Genomic DNA, 27,022 nt, shown 5'->3' with positions numbered 1-27,022 from the left:
ATTTCTCCATTACCGTCATTGAAATAAAATCCGGGAAGACCAACAAAACAGGATGTGCTCTGAAAAACACTTAATGAAGTATTTCTTGAAATTAGGATACCTAAATTAAAGGACTCGTTTCATACCATTATTTGTATGTCATAGATATAATTTGTTCTGCTTTATATTTTTATACCATACCAAAACGAAGTAGGCAACTCCACTAATTTTCAGTGAAAGACAACAGCAAAAAACTAATTTTTGCTTCCTCGAAGTAAGGATAAAGTTTCAAAAATAGAACAGTTGGCTTTTGGGAGTTGACACATTTCTAACTTTATTAACTCGAATAGTCTGCACAAATACGATCTCCTCCAAGGATATGAAACCTATGTATAATCTATACATATATGAAAATAATAAGTAATAAGTAGTAGTAATAATAATAAGTAGTAATAAGTAATAAATAAATTTCAATAAAATTCTAAATAACAAACATGTAGCCGGGAAAAGCAGACCGAAACCCGGCTTTACGTCTTAGGAAAGTTTTCTAAAAACACCCAAAACTTCTTGTCGGTCAGTCAGACACTTTCGCTTTTAGTTGCGCTTCATGCGAAACAGCAACTACGTTGCCTAATACGGCGCAGGCATCTGCAAACTCCCCAAACCCGAAGCTGGTTGCCGAATGAACTATCGCGAGCGTTTATCCGTCTCGCCGCCGTCCTGCTGTCGATCTCGCGAGAAGATTTGAACTGGCTTTAATGAGGAGAGGACGGCGGAAGGAGAACACCAAACCCGAACGGAGCCCTCCTACTGTCGGCTAACGCCGAATAGAACGGATTAATAAGCGACGGGCTGGGTGTGGAGAGGTCCGCCTTGGAAGTGGGAAGAAAGTGGGCAAGAAAAACCAAAACCAACTGTATATAACCACGTAACACTGGGGAGCTGGACGCCGTCGTCGCGGTTACATGTCAGACACGGTACGTTAGTCGCTCGCTCCCGGATTGCCCGTGTGTTCGGCTCATGAAACCCACCGTATGGTTACTGAGGTTTGTGCCCCACCCGGGCGAACCGGCAGCTTTGTCTCGCACCTGGGTCACGCTGGTTTTGCTTGGCTTCTCCGCGTTGCTCCCATCCGTGGGATTTTTTTATCGCCGTTTACTTTTTTGCGTCCCCGTCGGTCTGGGCCCTGGCTGGGTAGCTTGCCAGGCTTACATTCCGGGGGCATCCATCTGTATTAAGATATAAAGATGGGGTGGTTTTTGATCTACACAGTAAACAAATCAATCTTAGCGGCAGTTTTTTTGCCCTCATAGTTGTATACATTTGCTACAAATGAGAAATTATTTTAAATCTGTTAGTATTTGCCTATTGGGTTATTCCGCTACTGTTTTGTTTGTTTTACTCAGCCTACCCCCTAGACATTTGTAATTTATTTTTAAAATTTCAGCATACGTTCAGTGGTAAGAGACACGTTGTGGTCGCTTGTATGTGGACTAAAACTTCCGCAACTTGTATTTGTTGGACAAATGCTGAGAAGAATGTTGGACATATTCACGTTATTCAAGTCAACTAACAGGTTTAACTGAACGGTGAACGTTAACTGCCTCTCCATCTCCCTAGTTTGCTGTAGTTCTTCGAGGGCAAACGGGGAACCAAGTTTTTGGTTTAAAGGGTAGGCAAGTAAGACTTTGTTTACTTGTAGTTGTGAATGATTTGCACAGTTTGTCGTGACGCCCCCAGAGATGGTGGGGAAATTTAAGGACTGGTTAGTAATTTTGGATGGCTTAACTTTTACGGCGGAAACGATGGGAATTACCGCAAAAATGCTGCAATGCTTTGTGTGTGGGCTTTGGATGCGTTCATCGTTAGCAATTGTTTCCTAACCGCCCCTTCAGAAAACAGCCGAAGTTAACATTGATGAAAAGTTCTTTAGGCAGTTTACCACCTGTTACGCGATATTCAACTTGATTTACCTGTAATAATAGCCTTTTAACGTATGGCTTGTTCGTTTGTATCGAAAAATGTTTCCGACTTCCCACCGCCCCCGACAGATTGCTGATACAATGTTGCTCTAAATCGCTAAATTAAGCTCGCTGGTGTAAGGGGCAGCGTTGTGATCGTCACTGACTCTACTAGTGGTCTTTATTTTTTTTTAGAAATTGATACTTATTTTCCTGTTTGTTAATCCCATTTTTGCTACGAACAGTATAAATGTTAAGATCCACAGCCGTGCCGTTTTTGAGTTTTTTTTTTTTTTTTTTCATTTCAAACGCTTCAGGCGAATTCGGTTTAGAGGCTTTGGTTTGCTTTGTCTCTGCTGTTCATATTTCGGAAATAAGGTCCCCTGTTCAGTTTATAAACGATAAGTGCGTGAACAGCGGCGAAATGAGGAATACGTGCTCGCGAACGTACTACCAGAGTTTTTGTCTGCTTATCAGTGAAAGACATAAAAGGCGATTTCTCTACTCTGTGCACTATTGTTTTGTCCGGTGTGTAAGCGTTGGTTGTGGCTGCCTGTGCACGCCAGTAAAGGTGAATGTTGGAAAGTCTGGCAGTCTGGAATGTCTGCTGCAACCTCCTGAAATACGGAATATCACGCAGCAGGCTTCAACGACGAAGTAATGCTGTAAAAGCCCTTTTGTTCTTGCTTTATATGAGGCAAGAATAACCGTTTGGCGTACGGCTTCAACTTTTCACTGTACATTGTTGCTACAATTTTGTTCTTCGACGCAGTGTGCTCCAATAACTACATGGGGAAAAAAACAGGAGTGAAGCGTAAATGGAAACAGGATTTCCTATCAGGACGTTTCATTATACTGGGGTCATGGAAATAATCGCAGTAAAGCAAATCTGAATGCTATATATTCGAAGTGAGAGGGCAAAATCTTTGTCATTTAAAATGTGCTTTTAGGAAAAAGACATTAAATGGGTGCATGGGAGGTAAAATGGGTAAACTGCCTACAGTGACTGAATGTTTGAACCTCCTAAAGTGTATTTCTGCCAGTAACCACACCAAATTTGCTTTGGTCCAGAGACAGAATCTCTCTGTCAACTATATGGGGTTGTAATAGATCCAGAAGTTTTTGGAACAGAAAGTTGTGCTGGAATATTACTTAAATGTCATGATTACTGTTACATACAAACTAGGGAAGGGTTTTGCTGAAATGAAAATACAAGGCACTTTCTGGCAGTATATAATTAATGCAGAAAGTAAGTTGCTTCCTGTTATTGGAGAGATTCTCTGTTTATGGGTTTGTGAAGATGAATGGGAAATGGAGGAAGTGCTTGTGTTGTGAAGTCCTGTGGCTTTACCAGCTAGGTGATTTCAATAAGCTGAACTGTTACACTGACAGTTGCACAGTTATCCTGTTAGCCTGGAAAGCAATTCTGTTCGGAAGCCAGTTGCTGTGCCTTAACCAATAATGTAATTGTTACATCCTACAGCTTGAAAGCCGATTTGGCCAACTGCATACTTAAGAAGTATTAGAAGTTGCGTCTCAGGAAGTGAAGGCATTTTTGTACTTATGTTTTGGATGTTTTTATTCGTGTTTCACATCTTAAGGCTTTCATGTTCTCTAGTAATTTTAGGGTGGTGTTTGCTTTTTCTTTTGCAAACAAGATATTCAGTATTTTTCATGTCTCGCTGACATTCTGGAGCTCTTCAGCAGAGGTTTTTAAGGTCTGCCTTTGGCTTTCCTTTTGCTTTGGGTGTAGTAAGATGGGCAGTTGGATGTATACCCCTGGATTATGTATGATTGCCTGTTATGTTTGGCCCCATAGTTCCTTTTCTCTCCGGTGCCCTGACTTTATTGCCAAGTGGGTAGTTATCATGATAGGTAGCGGTCAATATTACAAATGCCTTAAGGTTAAATTCTTATTCTCGCATTGAAGTGATCTCATTACCGTCATATGCTATCCTAACAGCCGTATGTTAGCCGTGCCAAGGTTTTTCTCTGTCCCTTTTGAACACTTGTCTTGATTTTCAAAAAAGTACAAGCTTAGAAAAGCCATCAAGTCAAGCTTCTGTGCAACTACTTAATATCGCGCTGTCCTCCCTGCTAAGCCCTTTTGGTCTTGTGAGCTCAAATAGTTGAGTGGAAAGAATACAACTTCAGGCCATGGTTGGCTTTTCAGAGGTTCAGAGGACAAGCTTTTTAAGTACACATTCTGTTTTTTATTTATTTATTTTTTTTTACTTTTATTTGCTTGGAATACGTGTTTATCCAAATACTTTGTTCAAATATGGACTTTTATTGTTGGTTTTTATTTGCAGAATTGTCACTGTTGAATATGTGGGAGATGTCAAAATTACTTTTTTGTGAAGGAATTCTTAGTATTCTGAAGTGCTCTAACTGCCAAGCTGCAAGTATTGGAAATTGATTACCAGTAACAGCAAGTCTTAGTTCTGCAGATGATAGTAGGTGGGTCATGGGTGGTATTGGTGAAATTTCTGGTTGTACATACAACTGTAGTTTGTATGTGTGGATGTTTTTCTCTTTCAATACTGAACTGGCGTCGGTGATTCTAAACATGCTAGGTGTTGCTTATAGGTTTGCCTCTAACGAGTAAGGTTCAAGGATTTTGCTCTTTTTGCTTTTAGGGATAAATGTAAATTCATTGTATTGATGGTATTTAAAATAGTTGGCAATCACTGGGGATTAACTGTTAAGCAACCAATTTCTGTGATTATAAGATTTATATTTCCTTGAAGCCTGTTAGCAGTGTGTGTGTCCACTTCTCCTTTGGATTCTAATTACAGTACACGATTTAACTTTTATATGCATTTTTTAGTCACTTAATAAATGTTGTTTCATCAAACCAAAATTCATTGCTAACTTTTCACCTGTACGCGACATTTTATTAATATATCTATTAGGCCTGGGAAGTCAACCTTTTGTTATTCAAATAAAATTCAAGTTTTAAATATTTGCGTATTAAATTACTAAAATGCACATTTGAATTATTTGAGGTTTATGTAGGCTACTGTTAGTTATCTAATGTCTGTGTTTTCATCCTATTTGTTTTGCCTAACGGCACTTGTTGCTTAATGTAGAATAAGGGATTTGCTGCTAGCCAGAATAGCTAAAGCTGGCCAGTTTGGAGGGCAGTAAAATGTCAATCAGAAGAAAAATGCAGCAAAATACAACTCCCAAAAACCTGAAATGTGCAGTTTTGAAACGGTTATGATTTTGCCAACATTATTTACCATGGGGGTCCCCCCTCGATACCGGAAGAGTGTTGCTTTGCAAATGGGCAAAATTGTTTCATATACTGCAGCATAATGCATGTACAGTATGATGGTGCGCATTTAATAGTGGCCAAACCAAGTTAGATGTTGCCCAAAACAAAGGAAGGATTTGACTAAATGCCTGTGTCAGCTGTCTAATGTCAATCATGTATTTTGATTTCATGCCGCAATGTACACATCTTCTTGGTTGCTACTGGTGTTTTGCTCCTTTGGGGAGCTAAATAACGTGTTCTGTCTTTGTCGTTTTCTCTTAAGACGGAAGTAGGTTGATGTTGCAGGTTTCACCTTTCAGTAGCACAAAATTAGCTTGGGCTATGTGACGGTGGGCTGAATTTGTATTATAACTTCATATTTAAATTTGAATGATAAATCTGTTTAAGTGGCTTTTTAAAATGGGTTCCCCAGTCCTATTGTATGTGTATTTATGTATAAGTTTATAGTCATTTACCAAATTGTTTATAAACGTCAGTGTCAAAGTTCTCTCACAGGTCAGATGTAGTTTAGTTTTGAGAGAGAGGTTGGCTGTAAAATGTATTTCAAAGCTACTATTACACCTGGGGTGTCAAACAACAGTCCTGGGGGGCTGGAGCCCTGCACAGGTTTTGATTTACCTTTGATTTAACACACCTGATTCAACTCCTTGTGCTAATTACCACACAGCTCATGAGCTGAATCATTTGTGGTGGAGCAGGGAAAGAGCTAAGCTACACAGGGCTCTGGCCCCCCAGGACTGGAGTTTGACACCCCTGTATTACACTATGCCATAGGTTGCTGTATGAAAGAGCAACTTGTGGAATGATTGGAATTTGTGCCGCTGATTTCTTGAATACCATTTTATTGACCATTTTCCTTAACTGATTTGCCATTCCTACATGACCATGTTCCTTTCCAGTTACAGTAACTGTTATCCATAATTTGTCAATTATGATACTTTCATGTTTGTTCTTTAGTGAGTTTCCTTATTTCAGAATCTATGAAACCTGTTTGGCCAGACTGCCAAAGATTCCAGCTAGCATTTATTTATTTGGTTTGCAGAGCAACCTTGATGGTTTCGGATTGTGCAGTAAGTACAGTAGATAATTGTCATAGTGTTGTGGTTTATTCTATTTTGCTCCTGATGGCAGATTCATTACTGTTAAAATTCACACAAAATATCCAATGAACTTTGGTTCAGCAGCCACATCTTTTTTCCGTTTTAATTTACGATCATGACACTGGTCCCAACAAGTCAAACGCGCACTAACACCCACACTGGCACCGTCAATCAGCGTAGAATAACACCAGATTTTCACACTTATTCAGTGGAGATTCTAATGTAGCAGGCAAATAACTTTATGGTTTATTAATGAGTTCATTTACTACGAAGACAAAAGATATTAAAAAGCTCCCTGTACTAACGGTAATTTAATAAACATGAATAGACAGCACGGTAGTTTTGCCTATTTTGGCCGTGTCGAAGGGCCTCTGTGTTTTCTATTCCAGTGCTCATGTGCAGCACTAGTACCACCGTGCTCTGCCATTGCACTTTGCACAGTAAAACCACCGTTTGTGATAATTTGAACTACTCGCATAATTGCATAGTGATTTTAAGGGAAAGATTTGTTATAATGGATTGAAGCGGTTTAGAAATCATAAAGGTAATTTCTTTAATAAAATTTTAAAAAGATGCGTTGATTTTAAAATCGGTAGACGCATTTTCAGCGTTGGTGATGTTGACCACGTCGATTTTTCGCTGCAGCCCTAGTGTTCACCTTTGCACACCTCTTCCAAACGCAGGAATGCTTTTCATGATAGTTTGTTGTGGCAGAGGTTTGTCTTTTCTTTAAAAAAAAAAAGTCATACCCAAACCAAACTATCCCCCCCCCCACACACACACACAGAGAAGGGGGGGATGCCAATTAGTGGTGCTGATTGTTTGTTTTTGTTAGTCTGTAGAAAATCGGCAGGCCAGATTCAATGATTTACCACTGGTGTCATATTGCTCAGCTCTACTGACGCTGAGTGAGTGACAAGCATGTCGTAGCATGTGTGCTTTCTGAATATCTAGTTAAGTAGCAGAAAGAGAGACTACTGCCAGATTTATATTTGTTCCCGTGTTTGCTTGCTTACAATGACAGTGAGCTGCAACAAGCAAACAGAACATTGCCTGGGCCAGCCATAGCATTTTTGACACTTCTGTCTTCTGAGTGGTGCTTAACTCAATGATTTAATCTAAAGCAACATGGAATATACCTCCATTGTTTTTATCCTGATGAGAAATGGTGTATTGACACATTTTGTTTAAGGGAAAAATGAGGTTGAAAATGAATGGTGTTAACAAAATTCCAAAGCGGCAATTATTCACACTACAAGTTTAATAAAATTCTTAAACCTAAGAACCCACACACCAACTTGTTTCCATTCTGCCTATGACAAGCTTAGCATGCAAATGAGAATGTTCCACAGGTCCTAGTCATCTTGAAAAGGTACAATATCTTAGCAGAATCAACTATTCAAATTTACGTATTTCAAAATGTCTCTCTCACACAATATTTTTAACGGTGATAATTCTCAATCCTAAAGTTTCACAAAACGGTAAAATTTATGTATTGTAAATAACGCAGAGAAATGTAATTTAAAACTGCACAAAACAATACCTCTACATTTTGGACATCCCCGTTCACATACAAAAAGTTATGTAATGGTTAAATAGACATTGCACAGACCTACTTGTCGATGGTTTTCTTCCTCAGATCTCTCTGGCATGGTTATGTTCTAAGCAGCCATTGAGGAACGAAGTAGGATGCTGTGGTCTAGACATCTCAAACTAAGCAAACATAAGTGACCCCTTAAACAAAAAAATGGTGTGTTTCTGTGGTACATATTATATGAAATTATGAAGAAAATTGAAGTTAATGGTAAAGTTTTATAAATATTACTGAAGAGCTGAACTTTTGTTTCAGTGAAAGAGGTAGTCAGTTCAAATGTTAATATAATGCCCATTTTCATAATATTTTACCTAACATCTGACCTAAAACAATGTTTATTGTAATTTCCATTAAACCACAGCAACATTAGTACAACAGGCCTGTAGGCTGAACATTCCTAAATTCTTTGGAAAAGAAAAAAATAAATATTCCAAACTTAAACTGTCGAGCACATTGCTTCACTGAATAAGCAGAGGGTGTGCAGTACTGCACTACAGAAAGCCAGAAAGTATTTCCCCCTTTTCAGCCTATAACTGAATTTCTTATTCTAAGCATTAGTTCATTCAGTGCCCCCTACCACAGTGCCATTACAGTGGGATCTGTGTGGGGAAAGCAGGTCCTACGGTTGGCACAGTTGTCGGGCAAGTCAGCGAGGAATGGGTTCCAGCCAAATGGATTTTGGCTTTTGGAAAGGGGAAGTGACTGGCCTGCTATCTATGATGCATGCCATCAATTATTTTGCCAAAGCGGAGGCAAAAGTGTTACTCCATTTGCTGTGGATGGACAGGACAGATTTACTTAGAAATGTACTGAATCAGTATGACACTAGCTTTCTAGTGGCATGGCTCAGTGGGCACTAGTGTAGCCTAACAGCTCTGGGGCTGGGGGGGGGGTTTAATGCTGGCCTTGGCTCAGTGAGTGCTCCCTGTGTTCATACAGGCTTTCTCATTATGCGTTTGACTCTCTGGGATCACATAATCTGAGCTGTCTGGCTGTTTTTCCTGTCTAAAGAGGACAATCTTCAGAGCAGCAGGATTTTTTTGAGTGCAGTGTTGCAGACCTGTATGTGGACAGTTACCCACCTAGCTGGAGTAAGACACCAAACTGCTGATATCACTTCCTTTTTGCAGCTGAGTGAGAGGGCAGCAGTACTGGTTGTAGATGGCTTAGGGTCCCATACTGGGTCATTTGGCCTTAACAGGAACAGCTCTTTTCATGGTCTTTATTTCTTTGTGTAAATTATTTGTTCAGTTTAAAACCTGGACATTCAAATGCTGGTCAGTTTGTAGAGTATAATTTTGCTGTGCTGCATGTTTCTAAATTATGGTCAGAAGGTGGTTGTAACTATCCAGTGGTTTGATTTGAAGTGTCCTGCTGGAGACTAGGTAGGGAGCTCACCAACATTTTACAGTGGTGGCCTGTTTACTTGAGCTGCCATACGGGCCAGTGATGCTGAATGTGGGTGCCAACCAGAAGGGTAGTGCCATGGTGTTAATTAGCATGAAGTAAGTGCAGAGTGGCTCATGGTGATACTGCCCCCGCATGCTGAGTCACTGATGGACAAGTCTGGCAGTAATTATGACTCTCAGCTGTGCCTCATGCTCTGACTTGTGCTGTGTGTTTCCTCTAGAATGCTAAGACACTATCTTATTCATTTTCTTCTTAAGCAGCAAGAGAAGATGAGTTCCGCTTTGAGGAATGAGTGGTTTGGCAATCAAATGACGCAATGCCTTTGAAAAGGCATGTCAGATGAGTTGCTGGCCCTGTATGAAGGCGACCATGAGGTTGTTGCATTCTGCTGCAAGGAAAAACCCGGCTGGTGTTCCCAGTCTGTTCCCCACTTGTCAGTGGTTTTGATGCATCCCTTTGAATGTCACTTCGGATAGTTATTGATTTTTTTTCTTTTCTTTTTTCTTTCTCCTTTTGAAAATGGCCTGTTTACTGGCCCTTGCTTTAATGAGTGGTTTTGTTTGCACTCCTTCAAAATCTTTCACTTCTCTTGTCCTGTCCTACTACAAGCCATTCAGTGTGTCAGTGTTGCGCAACTTTCACTTTTGGTGTTGATGCACATGGCTTATTGCGAACTTTTTATGTACATCGTAATTCTTAACTGTGCTTACTTATCGCGGTTTTTCCCAACCCGGTCCTTGGGCACTCCCAGAACCATCCACATTTTTCTCCCTCCCCACTCCCTATCAGGCAAAAACATGGGCTGTCTGGGAGTCCCTGAGAACCGGACTGAGAAACACTACCATAATGTGTCTTCCTTAGTGTTTTTATGAAATGGGTGTTCAATAAAATTGATGTGATTTTTTTAATTTTTTTTTTGTATCCGCCATTGTTCTCCCTTGTTCTCAGAATCTGATTGTAGCTTGACCCTGGCTTTGTGCAGGTGCAATACAGTCTCCATTTCTGGGAGTAAACAAGTGTTTGAGACAGAAATTGCACTCTCCTTGCTACGCTGATTGACGGCTTGCACTCTTTTACCTAAAAGCTAGTGTTAATAGATTCTGTATGGCACTTCCTGAGTTTCAGGAATCTTTCTGTAAATGTCATATGGAACACCTCTGCCTTTCAAGCTAATTAGGTGGGCTAATTAGGCCTTTTAAACAACTTGAGATGTATTAGCAATTTTATGTTGCAACAGGTTGCTCAGTAATGATTGTCTGCAGCTAGAAACCATAGAGTAGTAGCACTTTCTGTAAGTGGGGTTAACTCTCCATGAAGGGGTTACATTTTCTGCATGGAACCTTTGTAGAACATAGTAGTGGCACATTTTTTACAGACTTCATTATGATCTGCACTTTTCAGTGCTTTTTCCCTTGTGTGATATCATTCCTCTAAAAAGTGGTTTGTCATCCAGGCTGTTTTCCCTTCCTTTTCTCAGTTTGTTTAACCTTCTTTAAACGAAGTTTTTTCCCCCCTTCGGTTTTTTTGTGTATCCAGAACTTTCAAGAACCGAAGCCGCATATAATCTTAACATCAAAATAATATGCTGAGGCTGAATGTGCATCAGTGTCTGATGTGTTAGCTGCACCACACTTAGTGTTTGTTTCAAAGTAAATTTGTTAGTGTTGGCACTGAGCATTGTGTTTGCTGCATTGATAGTTCCGTATGAAGGAGAGAAGGAGCAGCGTGCTTCAGGACATTGCACTTTTGAAATGTTCTTTTTGAGGATACAGATGCATTTATGCGACAGTGGCCTGAAATGTGTCCACCTCTGGTCTAGAATCTAGGGATTTGGCCGTTCTTGCGCTTTATGCCCTCAGGGTCCAAAATTAACACACGCCAGGTGCCAAATGTGAGTAGATTTTCCAGTAAATCCCAGAAAACTCTACCCTGTAAATATTTGTATCAAAAGTTCTGTAATAATAAAACACTTTCTTGAGAGTGTACAGTGTTTAATTTATGTGGGCTTGGCTTCTGTTCTCACTCACTCTGTGAAGAACTGACCCTGCTCTGCCTCTTATTGCCTCTCTAAGACTGGCATTTTTTTGTGGAAGCCTATTAACTGTCTGACAAACCATAACCAACTAACAATAGCCAGTCAGAGGCAGAGTACGTATTGGCCTTTGCAGAATGTGGGTAACTATCACTTTCCGTTAGCCACACAGTAGCTGGTGGCAGACTAATTAAATGCGACGTGGCCATATTTACAAGGAGTATGCCAATCTTTAAAATGAAAACCCACCCAGGAAAAGAACAAAACACCTGCGAAAAAGTTCTGTGAAATGGAGGTTTGGAGACGGCAGATCTATCTGAGGCTGGTCACAGCATGACGCAGAGGCTATGGTGGCCATGAGTTCTGTGTGTCTGCAGTGTGCCAAAGACAAAAACAGAAACAACTCATTTGTTATCGGAAATAAAATGATGAAACTGGGGAACATTGCAGAGTGAGGAGTCTGAGGATGAGCTTTAAGCGAATTCACATTTTAACAAAAATTCACATTTACTTATGTCCCTGAAGTATGCTTTATAGCAAACATGTTAAGTAGAATTTTGAGATCAAGACAACTTTAATTTTTAGTTTAACCATGATAAAATTTTGTTCAAATTCTTCTCTGGCCTCTATCAGTTTGTATTCAACATAATACCTGTATTATATGAATGAAATGCTATAAGAAATGCATATATGACACAGAAGGATATTTTAATTTTGGTCACTGAAAAATTGGTTTGGTCAGTAGACTCCCCCCCCCTCCCCCGCCCCAACCCCCGTCTACCAGCCGTCTTGGCCGATGAGTCAAAAAGTTAATTTCAGACTGCCTTGTTTGAGATCACCTGCATGTACGAGATTATTCACGCAAGCCTCCCCCAAGCCCAGTCTCTCGTTGCTGCTTTAAAGTAAAGAAAGTATTTTACAGGAACCTCCTCCGCAGTCAGTGTTTTATGAATATGTCCTATGAATGAATTCAGATAGTGCCTGTACCCTGGGACCCCAAAAGGTTTGTTATTTAAAGCTTTTGAAGCTGTGTGTGTGACTGCATAGATCACATTTGAGGACCAAATTGTCCCCTAAGTGTAGTAAAACCTGAAATTTCCCTACTTTTGGGGACATTTTTCAGGTCCCCATTTGGATAATGTCAGTTTTATATGTCAGTTTTAATAAAAATCTGTGAATGCAATCAAAAAAAGTAAAAATGCCTAAAGTCTTGTATTTGGGTTGGTTACTTATGGTTAAGGTTAGGGATGGGTAGGGTTAGGGTGTCATGATTGGGACTAGTGTGTTCCCCATAGAAATGAATGGATGGTCCCCAGATTAGGGCCAACATGTGCGTGTGTCTTTGTGTGTGCACGCATCTGCTTTGTTCTCTCCTTCTGCTACCTGCGTAGGCATCCATAACTTCCCCTGCCCACCCCTCCACTTTCCAAGAAAAAGTGAGGGGAGGTCATGGAGTATGTCTGTTAGGAGGGAATTAATGTTTGAGTTTGAATTTTTTTTTTGCTTGTACCACCCATCTGCTTGTCAATTTCCTGCTTGCTTTTATTTTTCTGCATTCCCAGTTTTAGGGTCCACAAACAGCTGATAGATATAAATCTGGCTGGAAAGTACACAGCCCTCCCTCATTTTGTTAAATGTAGCTGGAGAAGAACTTGGTAACTTATGGCCAGCATGAAGTGGTTCTTTAAAGGCAGAAAGTTTGCTTGTTATCTTTATGGTGCCTGTTCACAAAGGTCATGAACGCTACACTCCATATGACTCACAGCTGAGAGCCACGGTGCCCATGGAAACCTCTTCTTTTAATCAACGGTTTGTTTTTTGTTTTTGTCCTCCTTTCTCCAACTACCCTTCCCCCATGAAGAGGGAGCATTATCTCAGGCAAGTGCACTGAGAGATTCTGTTCAGAAAGGAAGCTGGATCTGAATCTTATCTGCCTTGGAAGAAGATTCTCCTCAACCACTTTATTAAAAACATCAGGTTCCCCCCCCCTCTTTAGGGACACTACTCCTAAACCACCACCACTTCTAATTGATGCACTTGTGCCAGCAATACTGTAATACACTCTCCGTTTTGTATTTGTGTTGCCGTTGTACTGTCACATGCCAGTCCAAGCTGGCCTTCGGCACAAGGCTAAGCTTGTTTTTCAGGGCTAGAGGATATCTGGCAGATTATGTTGGGGTATGGGCCATACTCAGTTTCACCTGCTTGGTGCTTTCATGGGGAAGCACCTAGATTCTGCAGCCTAATGAAGCACCTTGAACTGTCAAGTAACACTTTTATGCACAGGCAGTATGTTAAATTCCTTAAATTTCATGAGTATTGCAGGGGGGTAGGGTGTTAGAGTTTGGACATGAGCATTCTTCAATGATGAGTTTTTACTGACCTTGACTCGACAAAGCTGTACTGCTAAAATCTTGACCGTGGTACTTCGAAAACATCCTGCTCATGAGATTCACTTTTTTTCTTCTCTCTCCTCTTTTGCATGTAATGCATGTGTACAGGACTTGCATGCTTTTTTGTTGTTGCTTGGTTGCCCATTGACAGGTTATGCTTGTACCTATACAAACTCTCAGAAGCCCTTTTGTGCACAAAGGCCCTGATTTACCGAAACACATTTTTCCAAGTCATGGGTCACTCCCAAATGACTAAGTGTAGAGGCTTTATTCTTGATGTCATTGTTATTCCACTCAAGACAACCCTCTTTCTAGAAGTTTTCCAACACTCCCAGAAGGTTTTGCTTTCATTTGAGTTGGTAATTGTTGTTGTTGTGGATATACTTCTTTAAGAGTTATAATTGTGGTCTCAAGCCATGTTCTATAATTATGCGTTATACATGTCTCCCGGTGCTACTGTTTTGTTCTGTTAAGAGTGCCCTTCTGATTAGTATTTTAAAGTCTCTCACATTTTGTTTTCCTTCACTAGGTGAGTTTCAATTCATGTGGTGATCAGCCTCTGGCATTAATAACTATCATTGTACCCCCACATTAATTGTAAGATGCCATGCACGCAGCTGGAACTTTGCTGGGTTGTGTCGCTGAAGATATCAGGTTAAATATGTTGATTTATTTTTCTGCCAGGCTCTGGGCCTCCGTAGTAGTATTAATCAGATCTTTTCTTTTTTTCATCCAACCCCATCGATCTTTTTAGCCCTCTTTGACACCCCTCAGAAATATGTTTAAAAAGGTGAATTTGCAAGAAAACATTGTTCTGTGTGAAACTCTTAAGGAGACGCTGTTGATGCTGTGGGGGTCCACACATGGTTTGGGTTTCAGTATGTGGCCTGAAGTTGTATCCAAAATCGAATGCACCTGACCAGATGACTGCTTTGAATTATTGCTTTGACATTAGTGTATGAAAAGGTATCTGTCAAGGACAACTGCCAGTGTTCTAGCTGCCTCTTGTTAGATGTTAATATGCATGCTCAGACAAAACCTTCTCTCACTAAGAGAAAAGGACTGCTTTAAACCACCTAAAACTGAAAGCAAATTTGGTGCTCACTGTAGCAACACGATCAAACTTATTTCTAGTCACTGTACACATTCAAGCACTTAGTTGTCTTGACCAGTGTAACTGCCAGCTTGTGGCTGCCTGGCCTGCGATGAGCCCAGTTGCCAATGTGATGTTGCACTGCACTGCCGCTTCCAGACTCGTATGACTTTTCCGTCCTGAAAAACAGCTTGTTACGCAGATTTATCATCCAAATCTTTCCTTGTTGGTAATCCTATCACTGGATATTGATATGTTTTATCAGTGATATTTTGCACTACTTGGATCACCACCAGCCCCTCAGGTTGAAAAGTGTTTGCTAGTTTATTAAATATTCCTGTTTGTTAATGCAAACAGCCTGGTTCTCCAAACGGCTCCTGTGGCTGCAACTCGGTACATGGAACATCCCGACTGGGTCAGTAGGTTCAATTACTGTTCGTCTAACCATTACAGCAGATAAGAATCCAAGCAATTTTTACCTTAATTGCATTTGTTAGTGCTGGATTTGGTCACTGAAACAGTCTCCTGGGATTTTTAAGCACTACAGTGTCTAGAGTTTACCAGGAGTATTGTGAACCACAGAATCAATGGCATGTCTTTTCACAAACTGGGGGAGTTCAGGGAAGAATGACTAAACTAATTAACAGGCAAGCTACAAATGCAACAACAGCTCAGTTCAACAGTGGGTTTAAAACTGCTTCGATGGTCATACATCTACCCTTGTAGTGGTTCTAGTGGCAAAAGTGAGTTCTTCCTGGTGTACTTAATAAAGTGGCCTGTGTGTGTGTGTTTAAACAAGTTTGCCTCAAGTCTTGAATTGTGGTTCATCGGTCACTGTTAAGCCTGCAGGGTATTGATCAGGTCTCATACTGGCCAGAATTCTGAGAACACAATGCCCCTGAAATGGATTGTCTCATCATTCTTAGTCTCCCACAGTGTGCTTCATTCTGTCTGTGCTGCTCATGCTGCATTTTGTAGATTTAAAGGGTTTTATTTCTATTTCCCCACCCCTTTTATGTAAATGGTCTGCAGCATGTGTCTGAAGCGCAGCCCTGGAGCCCAATGGTTAATTTGTAGAATATTAATATTTGCCTGTAGTTTCCCCCCCCTCACATGAGCATATGTCTGAATCTTTTATTTCCAAGCTGTTTGTAATATCTGCAGCACATTTATACTGATGCTTTAGTAGTGCCTATCTGGCTCCTCAAACTTCAGAGTGTTAAAGATGGACATTAGTTGATTGATCATGCAGGCTTTGTTCAGAGCTCTCTTCCTTTTGTGGGGAGAATTAGCCAAATAAGCTTTTTGGGATTCTGTGTTGGCCATTTCACAATCTCCGAAGTCCTGTACCATCATCTTGCTTCTGTTTGTGTGGATCTCACTTTTTAATTGTGTATTTCATGTGTTTTATTACACAGGTTTGCAGGCGTTGCTGACCTCACCTTCCTCCTGGACAGAGTACACCCCCCCCGCCCCCCCACACTCGGCAGTTTGTGACACTTGACTGTCAGATTTAAGGCAACTATGTCTTAGATCCAGTGCTTCCCACTCAGAACACCTGTCCCTCCGTCCCTCCCTCCCCCCTCCCCCTGCTCTGCTCATGTACTCGCTCCACCTGGAGCTATGAGCCTGCAGAAGCGCCCACCGGCCGGCTCGGACCGGGACCTGCAGTCATCTGCTGCGTCCTCTGTCAGCCTGCCGTCTGTCAAGAAGGCGCCCAAGAAGCGACGACTGTCCTTGGGTTCGTTGTTCCGGCGGCGGCGCGAGCCCAAATGCCGGTCCCGTGACCTCGGGGCAGACGCGGTGGCCAGCGTGGAGAGTGTACGCTCTGAGGGCTGCCAAGAAAAAGCTGCTGCTTCTGTGCCGGCTACGGCCTCCACCTCTTCTTGTGCTGCCTCTTCGGTGCCATCTTCATCCTCCTCGACCTCCTCGTCCTCAGAGCTGCTGGAGTGTCCCCTGTGCCTGCTTCGGCATGCACGGGACCGCTTCCCTGAGATCATGACGTGCCCCCACCGCTCCTGCGCAGACTGCCTGCGTCAATACCTGCGCATTGAGATCTCGGAGAGCCGTGTGAACATCAGCTGCCCGGAGTGCACTGAGCGCTTCAACCCACACGACATCCGCATGATCCTGGCTGACCGTGCCCTCATGGAGAAGTATGAGGAGTTCATGCTGCGTCGCTGGCTGGTGGCAGACCCTGACTGCCGCTGGTGTCCTGCTCCCGACTGCGGGTAAGACTGAGCATCTGTGGGAAATCCATACAACTTCTGTTGAATTTCATGGCTGTCTGCTTTAGTAGCTCATAACTCCTTGTTTAGTGTTGGTTCAAAGTGAGATTCAAGCCAATGTTAAGCAATGCAGGGCACGCCCACACCGGGGTGCCATCCTATCAGAATCGATCATTTATTGCCAAGTACTTTTACATACAAGGAATTTACTTGCAGTCTCATGTTTTAAACGAGCAAGCACAATACACACGCACACACACAAACCTTAAGAGTAACATAGACTTGCCTGGACCTGGTTTTGGTCACCTGCTGCTGCAAACTGGTTTTTGATCAGCATACTCTCTACACCTTGGCCAAAAACGTTAGTCATGTCATGAAGTTCCATGCCTTTTGCCAGCCTCATCCTGCTCCTTTGTTCATGTGAAATATTTCTCTTATGTGCTGCTTCACTGCGAGTTTTCTCTTGGTCATTTGGCAGGAAATGGCGTTGGTTGGTATGTGGGTGTGCTCATTGGCAATTGATTCCCCTCTGTGTTGCATAACAGCCATTGCTTTAATTGTAATTTGAGTTCTGTCCTTTTCCAGGCTTTCTGTGAGGCTCAGTTTCAGTAACTTGTCTAAGTTGTCCCTAACCCCCTTAACTTTTAAATTTATTTATTGATGGAAGCTGTGCATGTAGTTCAAGTGCCTTACAATACACTTGCCAACAATGTTTCACCTTGCTGGTCACACTTCTTGCTGCTTTACCTACTGTGTCAGTGTTGCTGGCTTTCAGCTTCCCTCTCTGGTGTTTGATAAAAGGTCTCTTGTGTGGAGCACACTCTCAGATGTAATATGGTGGATCTATCCTGTAGATTGAGCTGTGTGCGTATGTATGTATGCGCAAATTCAGACTTTATAAGATGAATTGCAGCAGGTTTGAAGCTGCTGCATCTTAGGGCACTTTCACATTGCGTAACCAGCCGACAAAGCGCTTCAAGTCTCACCCCAAGGTACCAAAGAAGTACCCCAGCTGTTTTACCGCTTTTGGTACTGGTACTAGACCAGAAGTCAATGGAAAAGCAAAAGTACAGTGCTTAGTGCTGTGGAAAAGCACCCTTAGACTGGCCAGTATGGGGAGCATGAGGATCACTGAGGCTGCAAGCTGAACAGGTCAGTGGGTCATCTTGGGTGTTGGCTCCTAAATGCCTTGCAATCCACCCAATCTCACTACTGTGCTTACAACAGATTCCCCGCCAGAAGCCTGGCAGAGGGCCAAGTGGCTTAGGCTAGCAAGTCAGCCGATCTGCTCAGCCTCCATATTCTACCTGTCGGCATGTGGTGCACAACCTGTATGTCAATTAACTTTAAGCAGAGGAACCCCTCATGATTGGTGGTATATTGCATTTAATAATTGTGATTGGAGCCGTGGATTGGCTTCAGTCAGTAGGTTTACATACCTAACCAATAAAGCTCTGGTTATAGTTCTAAGCTGTTTAATCAGACTACTGTCCTTGTCCCAGTATACATGCATGGGAAGGGAATCGATTTATTGACCCAAGTATGTCTGACTCCGCCACATTAGGTGGCGATATGGCTTCTTTAAGCTTGTTAGTACTGGGCTTTTTTCTGTTGACCTATTACATCTCAGGCGTAAAAAAAATAATTAATTAATAATAATGTATGCGTGGACAAATGAAGTGACAAGCTTTAATTGCGATCTGGTTAAGACAGATACAAGATTGGGATAGAATGACAAGAAAAAGTATTTTACATAATATACTATAGCAGTACAGTGTTGGAATTTTTCAAATTGCAATATGATTTTGTTGTAATAAATATTGGTGTTTGTAATGCAAAAAAGGGGTTCAACACAAATTTCTGATGAACCCAACTATATGCGTAACATGCGATATTGGTATCATCGCATGTCATCCAGTCTTACTACAGCCATCTTTCAAACTCTGTACAAAATACTTCGCCTTGCATTGTGCTGTTATTCACCACTAGTAACAATATTTATACCAGTAGAAAACCAACACATTGAAGTTCCGTACTTTTGGTATCTTCATGAAGTACCAAAAGTACAGTGCCTGGTGCGGTGGAAAAGAGCTCTTTGGCGGAGCCTTAAACTGGACAGCTTTACAGCGTTGTACATTTTGTATGTGCTGTGTTTCTTTTTTTCCTCTTTTAAAGAAATACGAGATGCACGCTTTTCCTTGTGACTATGGTGTCACCCGAAGGTAGACGACACCACTGTATGGTGCTGGAGTGCGGCAACAACGCGACCTCTGCTGTGCTCCACGCCTTTTCTGCGTACTGGCCTTTTCTGTTACTTCTGGGTCAAATCCGGTGGGGGGGGGGGGGGAGAGACTGGAGCATGCGGAGAGCACATGGGCCAGTTTGAGGCCGATTTCAACGTGTGTTGAAATATATGTTATATATGTATATATAACTCCCAGTCGCATTATCTAGGTGTCTTATTCAGACTTCCAGAAATTCTGTTTGGGTTGATTTCAGTTGGACCAACATGTGTACATGTACAGTACTTAAAACGTCCAGTTTTAGTCGGGCTAACACAACAGTTCGATTTTCTTTCTATGCATGTAAATGTACTGAGTTTCTCTGGATCTTTCATCCTCACAATAGTTTTAAGGTTTAATCTTTTATGGTGCAATTTGCCGTCTTATTGGCGTGTGGTAATAATACTGAATTTGAAAATTGCCTTCTGCAATCAGGATCAGAGGTCGACTATGCTCAAGGACAAAGTGAAATCATTGGCTCTAGTGCTTTTATGCACTGAACAGGCATTGCCTGGACACCGCAGCGTGGATGTCGCGGCAGACCGCTGACCTCTGCTTTGCTGCCAGTGCGCAGAGTGAGAGTGTTGTTGAAGAGCACATCTGCGAGCTGCAGACAGGCCAGACATCCACAGCCCTGGGAACGGCGCTCCGCTGGGATACCTATTCGCTGACGACTGCTGGCTGGGCCGTTTCCTGGGGGTTTCGTTGTCCTGTCCCATCAGTCAGACGCGTGTGGACAGAATGACGTCAGCGCCTTGTGAATATGCTGCTCTTTGTTGAGTGAGGGGGAGTGTGCTTGGAGAACTCCTTTTCATTGTTTTCCCTGGCTTGTAGGCTGCTATCTCAGTTTCCTGTTCATGTACTGAATTCAAGCCTTTTTTGTGTTTTTTTTAAATAACACTAACCCCGTCAAAGGTTTACTACGGTACAGTGCCAAAAGACGGGTGGAAAAACTAATATGCTTTCAGTTCTTTGGAATTGAAAATACCCTCCCCCTTCCCCCTTTGTTCTTTTGAATAGCTGTTTAAATCTAAACTCCGGGGTCTCATCTGAGGCTTGTTACAGGAGTTGGCTGGACCATGGACCTGTGATGTATGAGAATGAACTATTCTCACAGAAGCCCCCTCAAGGGAGGAAAATTCCCTCTAACCCCCCCCCCTTTATGAGCCCCTTCTGCCAGCTGCTGTCACTGTCCCTGGCCCTAGGCCAACATACCTGTTAGTGGAAACTTTGTCACTGAGATGGTGTAGAGCTGCACATCTGTGGAGCATTTCCTCCTGGAGACGGTTTGGCCCCCGCAGTGCCTTCGCCTGTCCTCTCGCCCCGATCCAGCCTGATTTTTCTCCCAACACTCCAGCTTTTGTGGAAAGACTTTCGATTGTTTCAATAGAGTAATTGCTTTGACACAGTAACAGTTGGATGTAGTGTATCATTTCTTCCCATATACTCTCTTTAAATAGTCAGTTTGAGTACATTTTTTTTTTACACACACTGCAGTGGTGAGTCCCTGGTTTCATTCTTGGCTGCTTGTCGGTTTTCCTTAGCAGATGGGGCCCATGTTTGCACTGCACATGCACTTACGTATGTAACAAAGCACACAACGGCTTGGCACTTGTCGTGCAGCAGTTTGCCCTGCTGTTATTGCGGTGTGCTTAGTCTGCTGATGTGTAAAATGATTTGAGTCGTCTGCCGTAACTGTTCTGCTTGGGTGCTATAGCATGTTGCAGCTGGTAAAGACTCTGCATGGTGTCACAGCGGGTAGGAGGCTCAGTGCCAGGCATGCATGCTCTAGCAGGTTCCTGTCCCTGTATCCTTTAAACTACTTTTTAAATGCATTTCAGTACAGCGTTTTGCACAGGTGTGTTGGGAAACTCGGCACGTTCACTAAAAGGAATCAATCACATCTTTGTTTTTGTAAGTGTTCATTTTTTTTCAGCTGTCCTGTCCAGATATTTATTGCTTTTGAAGCCGCACATTGACCTCCACATATTGGGGTTTAATGCAGGGAATAAGCCCCGTATGTTGTCTTGCAGTTGGAATTTGTATCTGAAATATCTTTGATCATTTTCCTGTGGTCTCTGAAAGCACCCCAGTCTGAGTGAACAGATCGTGTGATCTTGTGTGTGGGATGTGCGCGGTGATGCTGATTGCTGGCTGAGTGTGGCTTGGCTGAGCCCTCACAGGAATGGAGGGGGGCCTTGCACTCTTCCCCACCCCCCGCTGCCTTTATGAGGCTCTGCTTAGGGGAGTGGCCCGGCCTCTGTTCTGTGTCGCTCTGTGACCTTTAAAACGTGTCTTCTGTCCCTTACAGGTATGCAGTCATTGCCTTCGGTTGTGCCAGCTGCCCAAAGATCACATGCGGCCGGGAGGGCTGTGGCACAGAGTTCTGCTACCACTGTAAACAGCTGTGGCACCCCAACCAAACCTGCGATGCTGCCCGGCAGCAGAGGGCCCAGAGCCTGAGGCTGAGAACCGTGCGTTCCTCCTCACTCAGCTATAGTCAGGAGAGCGGGGCGGCAGGTAGCTACTCCTAAAACCTCTGTGAACTTCTTAGCAGTTGTGAATCCAAGCGGGTTTCCAAAGTGTGTCTCTCATGTGACAGCTGATGACATCAAGCCCTGCCCACGCTGTGCAGCTTATATCATCAAAATGAACGATGGCAGCTGTAACCACATGACATGTGCTGTGTGTGGCTGTGAGTTCTGCTGGCTCTGCATGAAGGAAATCTCGGATCTGCACTACCTGAGGTGAGGCTGCAGTGAAGCATCCTTTCCCTTGTTTCCCTGGTTGAATTGCAGTTTCATCAAGACCTGTAACTCTTAGATGCAACTCACACTGTTTCCCAACCAGCTTATTTGATTTTTTTTATTATTGATTTTAATTTTTTTTCTATTGTCTTTGTTATTCATGAAAGAAGTTGAACTTGATTTCTGAAGTCTTGGGAATTCCCACAGCACTATGTTGTTCAAACCAGTCCTGTAATGTCCTTCAACGTTAGAGATGTAGGAATGCCTGTGTTGTGAACTATTTCTTGCCATCCTCAGCCCATCGGGCTGCACCTTCTGGGGCAAGAAGCCCTGGAGTCGCAAAAAGAAGATCCTGTGGCAGTTGGGCACGCTGGTGGGGGCTCCGGTGGGCATCGCGCTAATCGCCGGCATCGCCATCCCAGCGATGATCATCGGCATCCCTGTGTATGTTGGGAGGAAGGTGGGTCACGTGACGCTCGTAAAAGAGGAGAAATGGCTACCTTTTTGTTAGAAAAGCAATCTTCTGTGCGAATGGCCCTGTCCTCGGCTGCAACACCATGTTCCGGAACTTGTATAGCTTAAGATTGATTGCTGCTGTAAATGGCCTGTTATACTGAGCAGCAGGTTTTCGTAGGCCTGACATAGTCCCTTATTTGGCAAATCTGCTTGTTCTCTGGTAATTGACAGATTCCCCTGAGGACCAGTTTGGAGGCTCTTAAAACTTAATATTCTGCATTTGAGCTGAATTTTCATCTGTACTCAGAATCTAAAATTGTCCTGCTGGAATTAAAAATTTTATATGGATTTAATGCGTCTTTCCCTCTTATCCCACTCATAAACCAGGTGTAACTGGATGCTGCATCTGTTGATAGTTATTCCTTTGACCAAGTTATTTCAGTCCACCCAAACACCACTCTGTTTCCTGGCTATTTTGGTGACTGTTTTGACACGGATTTGTCTGTCACTTCTATTCATTGCCGTATGCTGGTCTCTCTCTCTCTCTCTCCCTCACCTCAGATTCATAGCCGCTATGAAGGGAAAGACATTTCTAAGCACAAGAGGAACCTGGTGATTGCCGGTGGCGTGACCCTGTCTGTCATAGTCTCTCCTGTGGTGGCTGCTGTGACAGTCGGTGAGCGTGTCCTTCTTCCCCTGGCTGTGTGGTGCCAAAACACAGCAGCAGAGTATAAATGCCTGTCTATGAAGAATCGTATTTGTTTGTTTTTTAGTGGATGGTTTTTATCCAAAGCAGTGTACAAGTGAGGCGAATGGCACATTACTAATGTGCTGTCAGTGTCGACTAGGGGTAAATGCAGCTAGGGTGGGCTTCCAGTCAATACCCTGGTCTAAGCAGTTTTGGAGCGAGAGCTACTCAACAATAATTAGCTTAATGGGACAGTGGCATTAAACTCCTTCAAGCTTGAAGGAAATCCGGGCTGTAGTGGGGGGCAGTTGTGTGTTACTGTGGGGAAGAGGGGACCATGTATCAGTTTATTCCAGGACAATTCCTCATACTTGTCAGCAGGTATTGAACTGACTCTCTGTTTTGCCATTCAGTCCAACAAGGTTTTGTGTATTGGTTAAATAATTGCATATTTGTTCCCTTATCGTATAATAGCAGGTTGATTTAAAAGCTGTTTAAATGATTCTCTATCTTTTTGGTGCCCCCTTGTGGCTGATTTATGTAGTTGCTCCTCTGTTGGCATTCCCATCCCTGTTTTTCTGACCTGTGTGCTTGTCTGTTGCAGGCATCGGGGTTCCCATCATGTTGGCCTATGTGTATGGCGTGGTGCCGATCTCCCTGTGCCGTAGTGGTGGCTGCGGGGTGTCGGCCGGCAACGGCAAAGGCGTGCGCATCGAGTTTGATGATGAAAACGACATGGCTGCGGGCAGCGCCGGAGCAGTCACAGGTGAGGAAATGGTCTGGTGTGTGTTGTGTGGGGGGGGGGGGAGTGCAGTGACAACTCGCAGCTTAGATCTCAGAGGGAAGCACAATAATTCTTGGAGCACTTTTAAACTTAAAATTCCTTAATGTAAATAAAATGTTAGTTCGCACACTTCAGTGATTTGACATTAAAACTAAAGCCCCCACCTCTCAGACACAACCTCGGTGGCAGAGACGCGTAATAACCCCAGCATCGGCGAGGGCAGCGTGGGGGGCCTGACGGGCAGCCTGAGTGCCAGCGGGAGCCACATGGAGCGCATCGGTGCCATGAGGGACAACCTGAGTGAGACAGCCAGCACCTTGGCGCTCGCTGGGGCCAGCATCACGGGCAGCCTGTCGGGCAGCGCCATGGTCAGCTGCTTCAACAGGTAGGGGCAGCTGATGGCACCTTCTGTCTCTCTAGACGTTTGTGTTGGAGTCACACGAGTCAGGCTACGGCATCCTACCCTGCAGGAGCTGACACAACTTGACACAATTTCCATGAAACAGTGAATGGGGGGTATGGTGGCTAACAGGGGCTGGTGTGTATTTTGGGAGGACAGAACATGGTCTTGCAAGTTTGACTGCTGTTAAGGAGGTCATGCTGGTTACACCTGCTCTCTGCTCCCCATCGACCAGACTGGAGGTACAGGCTGACGTTCAGAAGGAGAGGCACAGCCTGAGTGGGGAATCGGGCACCGTCAGTCTGGGCACGGTCAGTGACAGTGCCAGCACCAAAGCAATGGCTGGGTCCATCCTCAACTCCTACATGCCTCTGGACAGGTACCAACTCGGACCAAATTCCAGTTCAAGTACAGGCCGTTCCTGCTGCCACGATGTTAAGATGGTGTTTCTCTTTCTTCGCTTGTGGGATTAGGGATGGAACCAGCATGGAGGTTCAAGTCGACATAGAATCTAAGCCCAGCAAGCAAAGACACCACAGCGGTGGCAGCAGTGTGGAAGACGCCCAGCACTCTACCTGTCCTCCTTCCAAGGTGCCCTCCTCGTCCTGCCCTTCCGGTAAGCAGAGCAAGACCAAGCTACGGCGGAAAGGCGGCTCCCATGGCGGGGAGATGCGTGAGGACATGGAGGCCCAGTTATTGGGCCGGCGCCGTACCAACTCCAGCGAATTTGACCCTCCTTCCCTGAGCGGCAGCCTACCATCGGTGGCGGAGTCGCACTGCAGCCGCGTCTCCTCTGAACTCAGCTGCTCCGACCCCGAGAGCGCCAAGGGCCCCAGCCGCGGCTCCAATGACTGCCACCCTCGCTTGGCTGCCGTCAGTCCGCTGCCCGAGGTGGAGCACGACCGCCTAGAAAACTGCCCCTCCCAGGTGCACCCTCAGGCCCTCCCGCCGAGCCCCGAGGTTCCTCCGTTGTGCTTCGTCACTGAGGAGAGTGTCAACCTAATGTGCTCCACAGAGCAGGATCCCGGCACAGGAGAGCCTCCGAAAGAGGAGAATAACAACCGGCCTCAGCTGGCCAGTGCTGTGAAAAACGCCTGTATTCAAACTGAAATCTAAACCTTAAGTGCTGTCTATGGAGGCCGTGCTACTTACTTGCCACTAACCACCTTTGCTTCACCTGTTCCAGGGGCATTTCCTTAGTCAAAGGAGTTACTTTCCAAACCAGCTTAAATTTTTGCAATCTGTTAATTATTCGATTTAAGTGAGTTGATGGGGTATCCATTTAAATGTGGGAAGTTTCTTACACTTTTGAGGAGGCGATGTTGAAATCGGCAGAAGAGAATGCTGGTAACTAGTGTTTTGGCTGCAGATGGGAAGCATGGTGAGAGCATAGAGAATGCGAGGTAGAGGTCAAGGCACCATCGTTGTAAGAGATTCTGTTCCGGTTATTATGGTGCACATTCTCACTTCAGCAAAAAAGAAATGGGGACCAGACCGTGCTATTTTATGCGAATGATTGTGGTAATTATATTACATTTGTAAAAATGATTTTTATTTATTAACTTTCTGTTGTGGAGATGATGGATAACAGGAACCTTCTGTGGAGTAGGATATAAGGTATTCATTGAATTGGACAGAGCACCAGAGGACACTGGGAAGCAGAGCTGACTGACCAGGCAGCGATGGGGTAGTCTCCCTTCTTGGGGAGCTCACATGAATGCATGTGGGACGACAGGGTTTGAGAGTAGAAGACACAGTTGGAGAAACAGGACTGATGACCACTGTTCTGGTTTGGAACAAATCAAAAGGGTCTTGAGCCCTCATTTTGTTAGCTGGAGATTTTCGGTTCAAAGGCAATTTATTCAAGCTGTTGAATTCACCTCTTTCAGTTTTATATATTTGCTGACTCATAGTGCCTTTGAATTACATTCGCTGTTCTGTTTTCGGCATAAGATTGATGTGAATGTCTTCCTGACGTTGTTGGGAAAGAGAGCTTTCACATACTGTGGTAGACATGGTGAAATAACGACTACAAATTGCCTACCAAAGACCACACTCAGGCTTATGCTCTGTGTTCCTGTTAACCCTTGACGTCTGTTCAGAGAGGGGTTCCAAGTGGTACCCTCAGCAGGGTGCAAGTGAGCACTCACACCCTCACCATGAGGAACATGTCTGAAGACTCAAGTTCACAGGTCGCTGTTTTTGTACTTGCTTAAAGATACTGCGCCAAGCAACTAAGGAAGGCCTGAGCACCTGCACTCTTAACACTTGTTGTGATGTTTAATTCTGATGTACCACAGTTCTCTAAGCATCTGAGGGTTGGGATTCCCTCCCTAATTCCTGTCCATGTTGCCATTCTGGTGCTGCTGAATGACTGGAGTGATGAAAATGCCACAAGCTGCTTTTTGCCTTCTCTCCTCCTGTTTCTTTTACTTTGAACACTAGTGCCAGGTATGACTTGTGCAAAACCGCTTATGGTATTTGTATATTTGTTTGCTAATTGCTTTATAATATGCGTGTAAATGCATATCTATAATTAAAGAGCTTTTGTGTATCACTTTGTTGAATAAATCAACATTCATGTTTCAAAAAGGT

The 27,022-nt window shown here is 43.6% G+C and overlaps 1 protein-coding gene across 1 annotated transcript; it reads left to right on the top strand.

Moving 5' to 3' along the window:
* The first annotated feature begins 726 nt into the window (after positions 1–726).
* On the top strand, positions 727–27,019 carry LOC125748387 (E3 ubiquitin-protein ligase RNF19A-like). Its single transcript, XM_049024415.1, has 10 exons — positions 727–956; positions 16,261–17,073; positions 21,664–21,872; positions 21,955–22,099; positions 22,397–22,559; positions 23,117–23,231; positions 23,848–24,009; positions 24,199–24,412; positions 24,663–24,806; positions 24,901–27,019. Exons 2-10 carry the CDS (start codon positions 16,466–16,468, stop codon positions 25,541–25,543), a joined length of 2,403 nt encoding a protein of 800 aa, XP_048880372.1. The 5' UTR covers positions 727–956; positions 16,261–16,465; the 3' UTR covers positions 25,544–27,019.
* Positions 27,020–27,022: the final 3 nt, after the last annotated feature.

Source organism: Brienomyrus brachyistius, chromosome 9 (assembly GCF_023856365.1).
Source record: "Brienomyrus brachyistius isolate T26 chromosome 9, BBRACH_0.4, whole genome shotgun sequence".
In the NCBI taxonomy this organism is placed as follows: domain Eukaryota; kingdom Metazoa; phylum Chordata; class Actinopteri; order Osteoglossiformes; family Mormyridae; genus Brienomyrus; species Brienomyrus brachyistius.
The sequence above is the reverse complement of the archived record's forward strand: the minus strand, read 5'-3'. Positions and strand labels throughout refer to the sequence as shown.

Excerpts from the sequence above, each read along its gene's own strand:
- LOC125748387 (XM_049024415.1), top strand. The coding sequence starts at position 16,466 with ATGAGCCTGCAGAAGCGCCCACCGGCCGGCTCGGACCGGGACCTGCAG. Across the intron at positions 24,413-24,662 it reads ATGGTCAGCTGCTTCAACAG|ACTGGAGGTACAGGCTGACG; the intron begins GTAGGGGCAGCT and ends CCCATCGACCAG. Across the intron at positions 24,807-24,900 it reads TCCTACATGCCTCTGGACAG|GGATGGAACCAGCATGGAGG; the intron begins GTACCAACTCGG and ends TTGTGGGATTAG.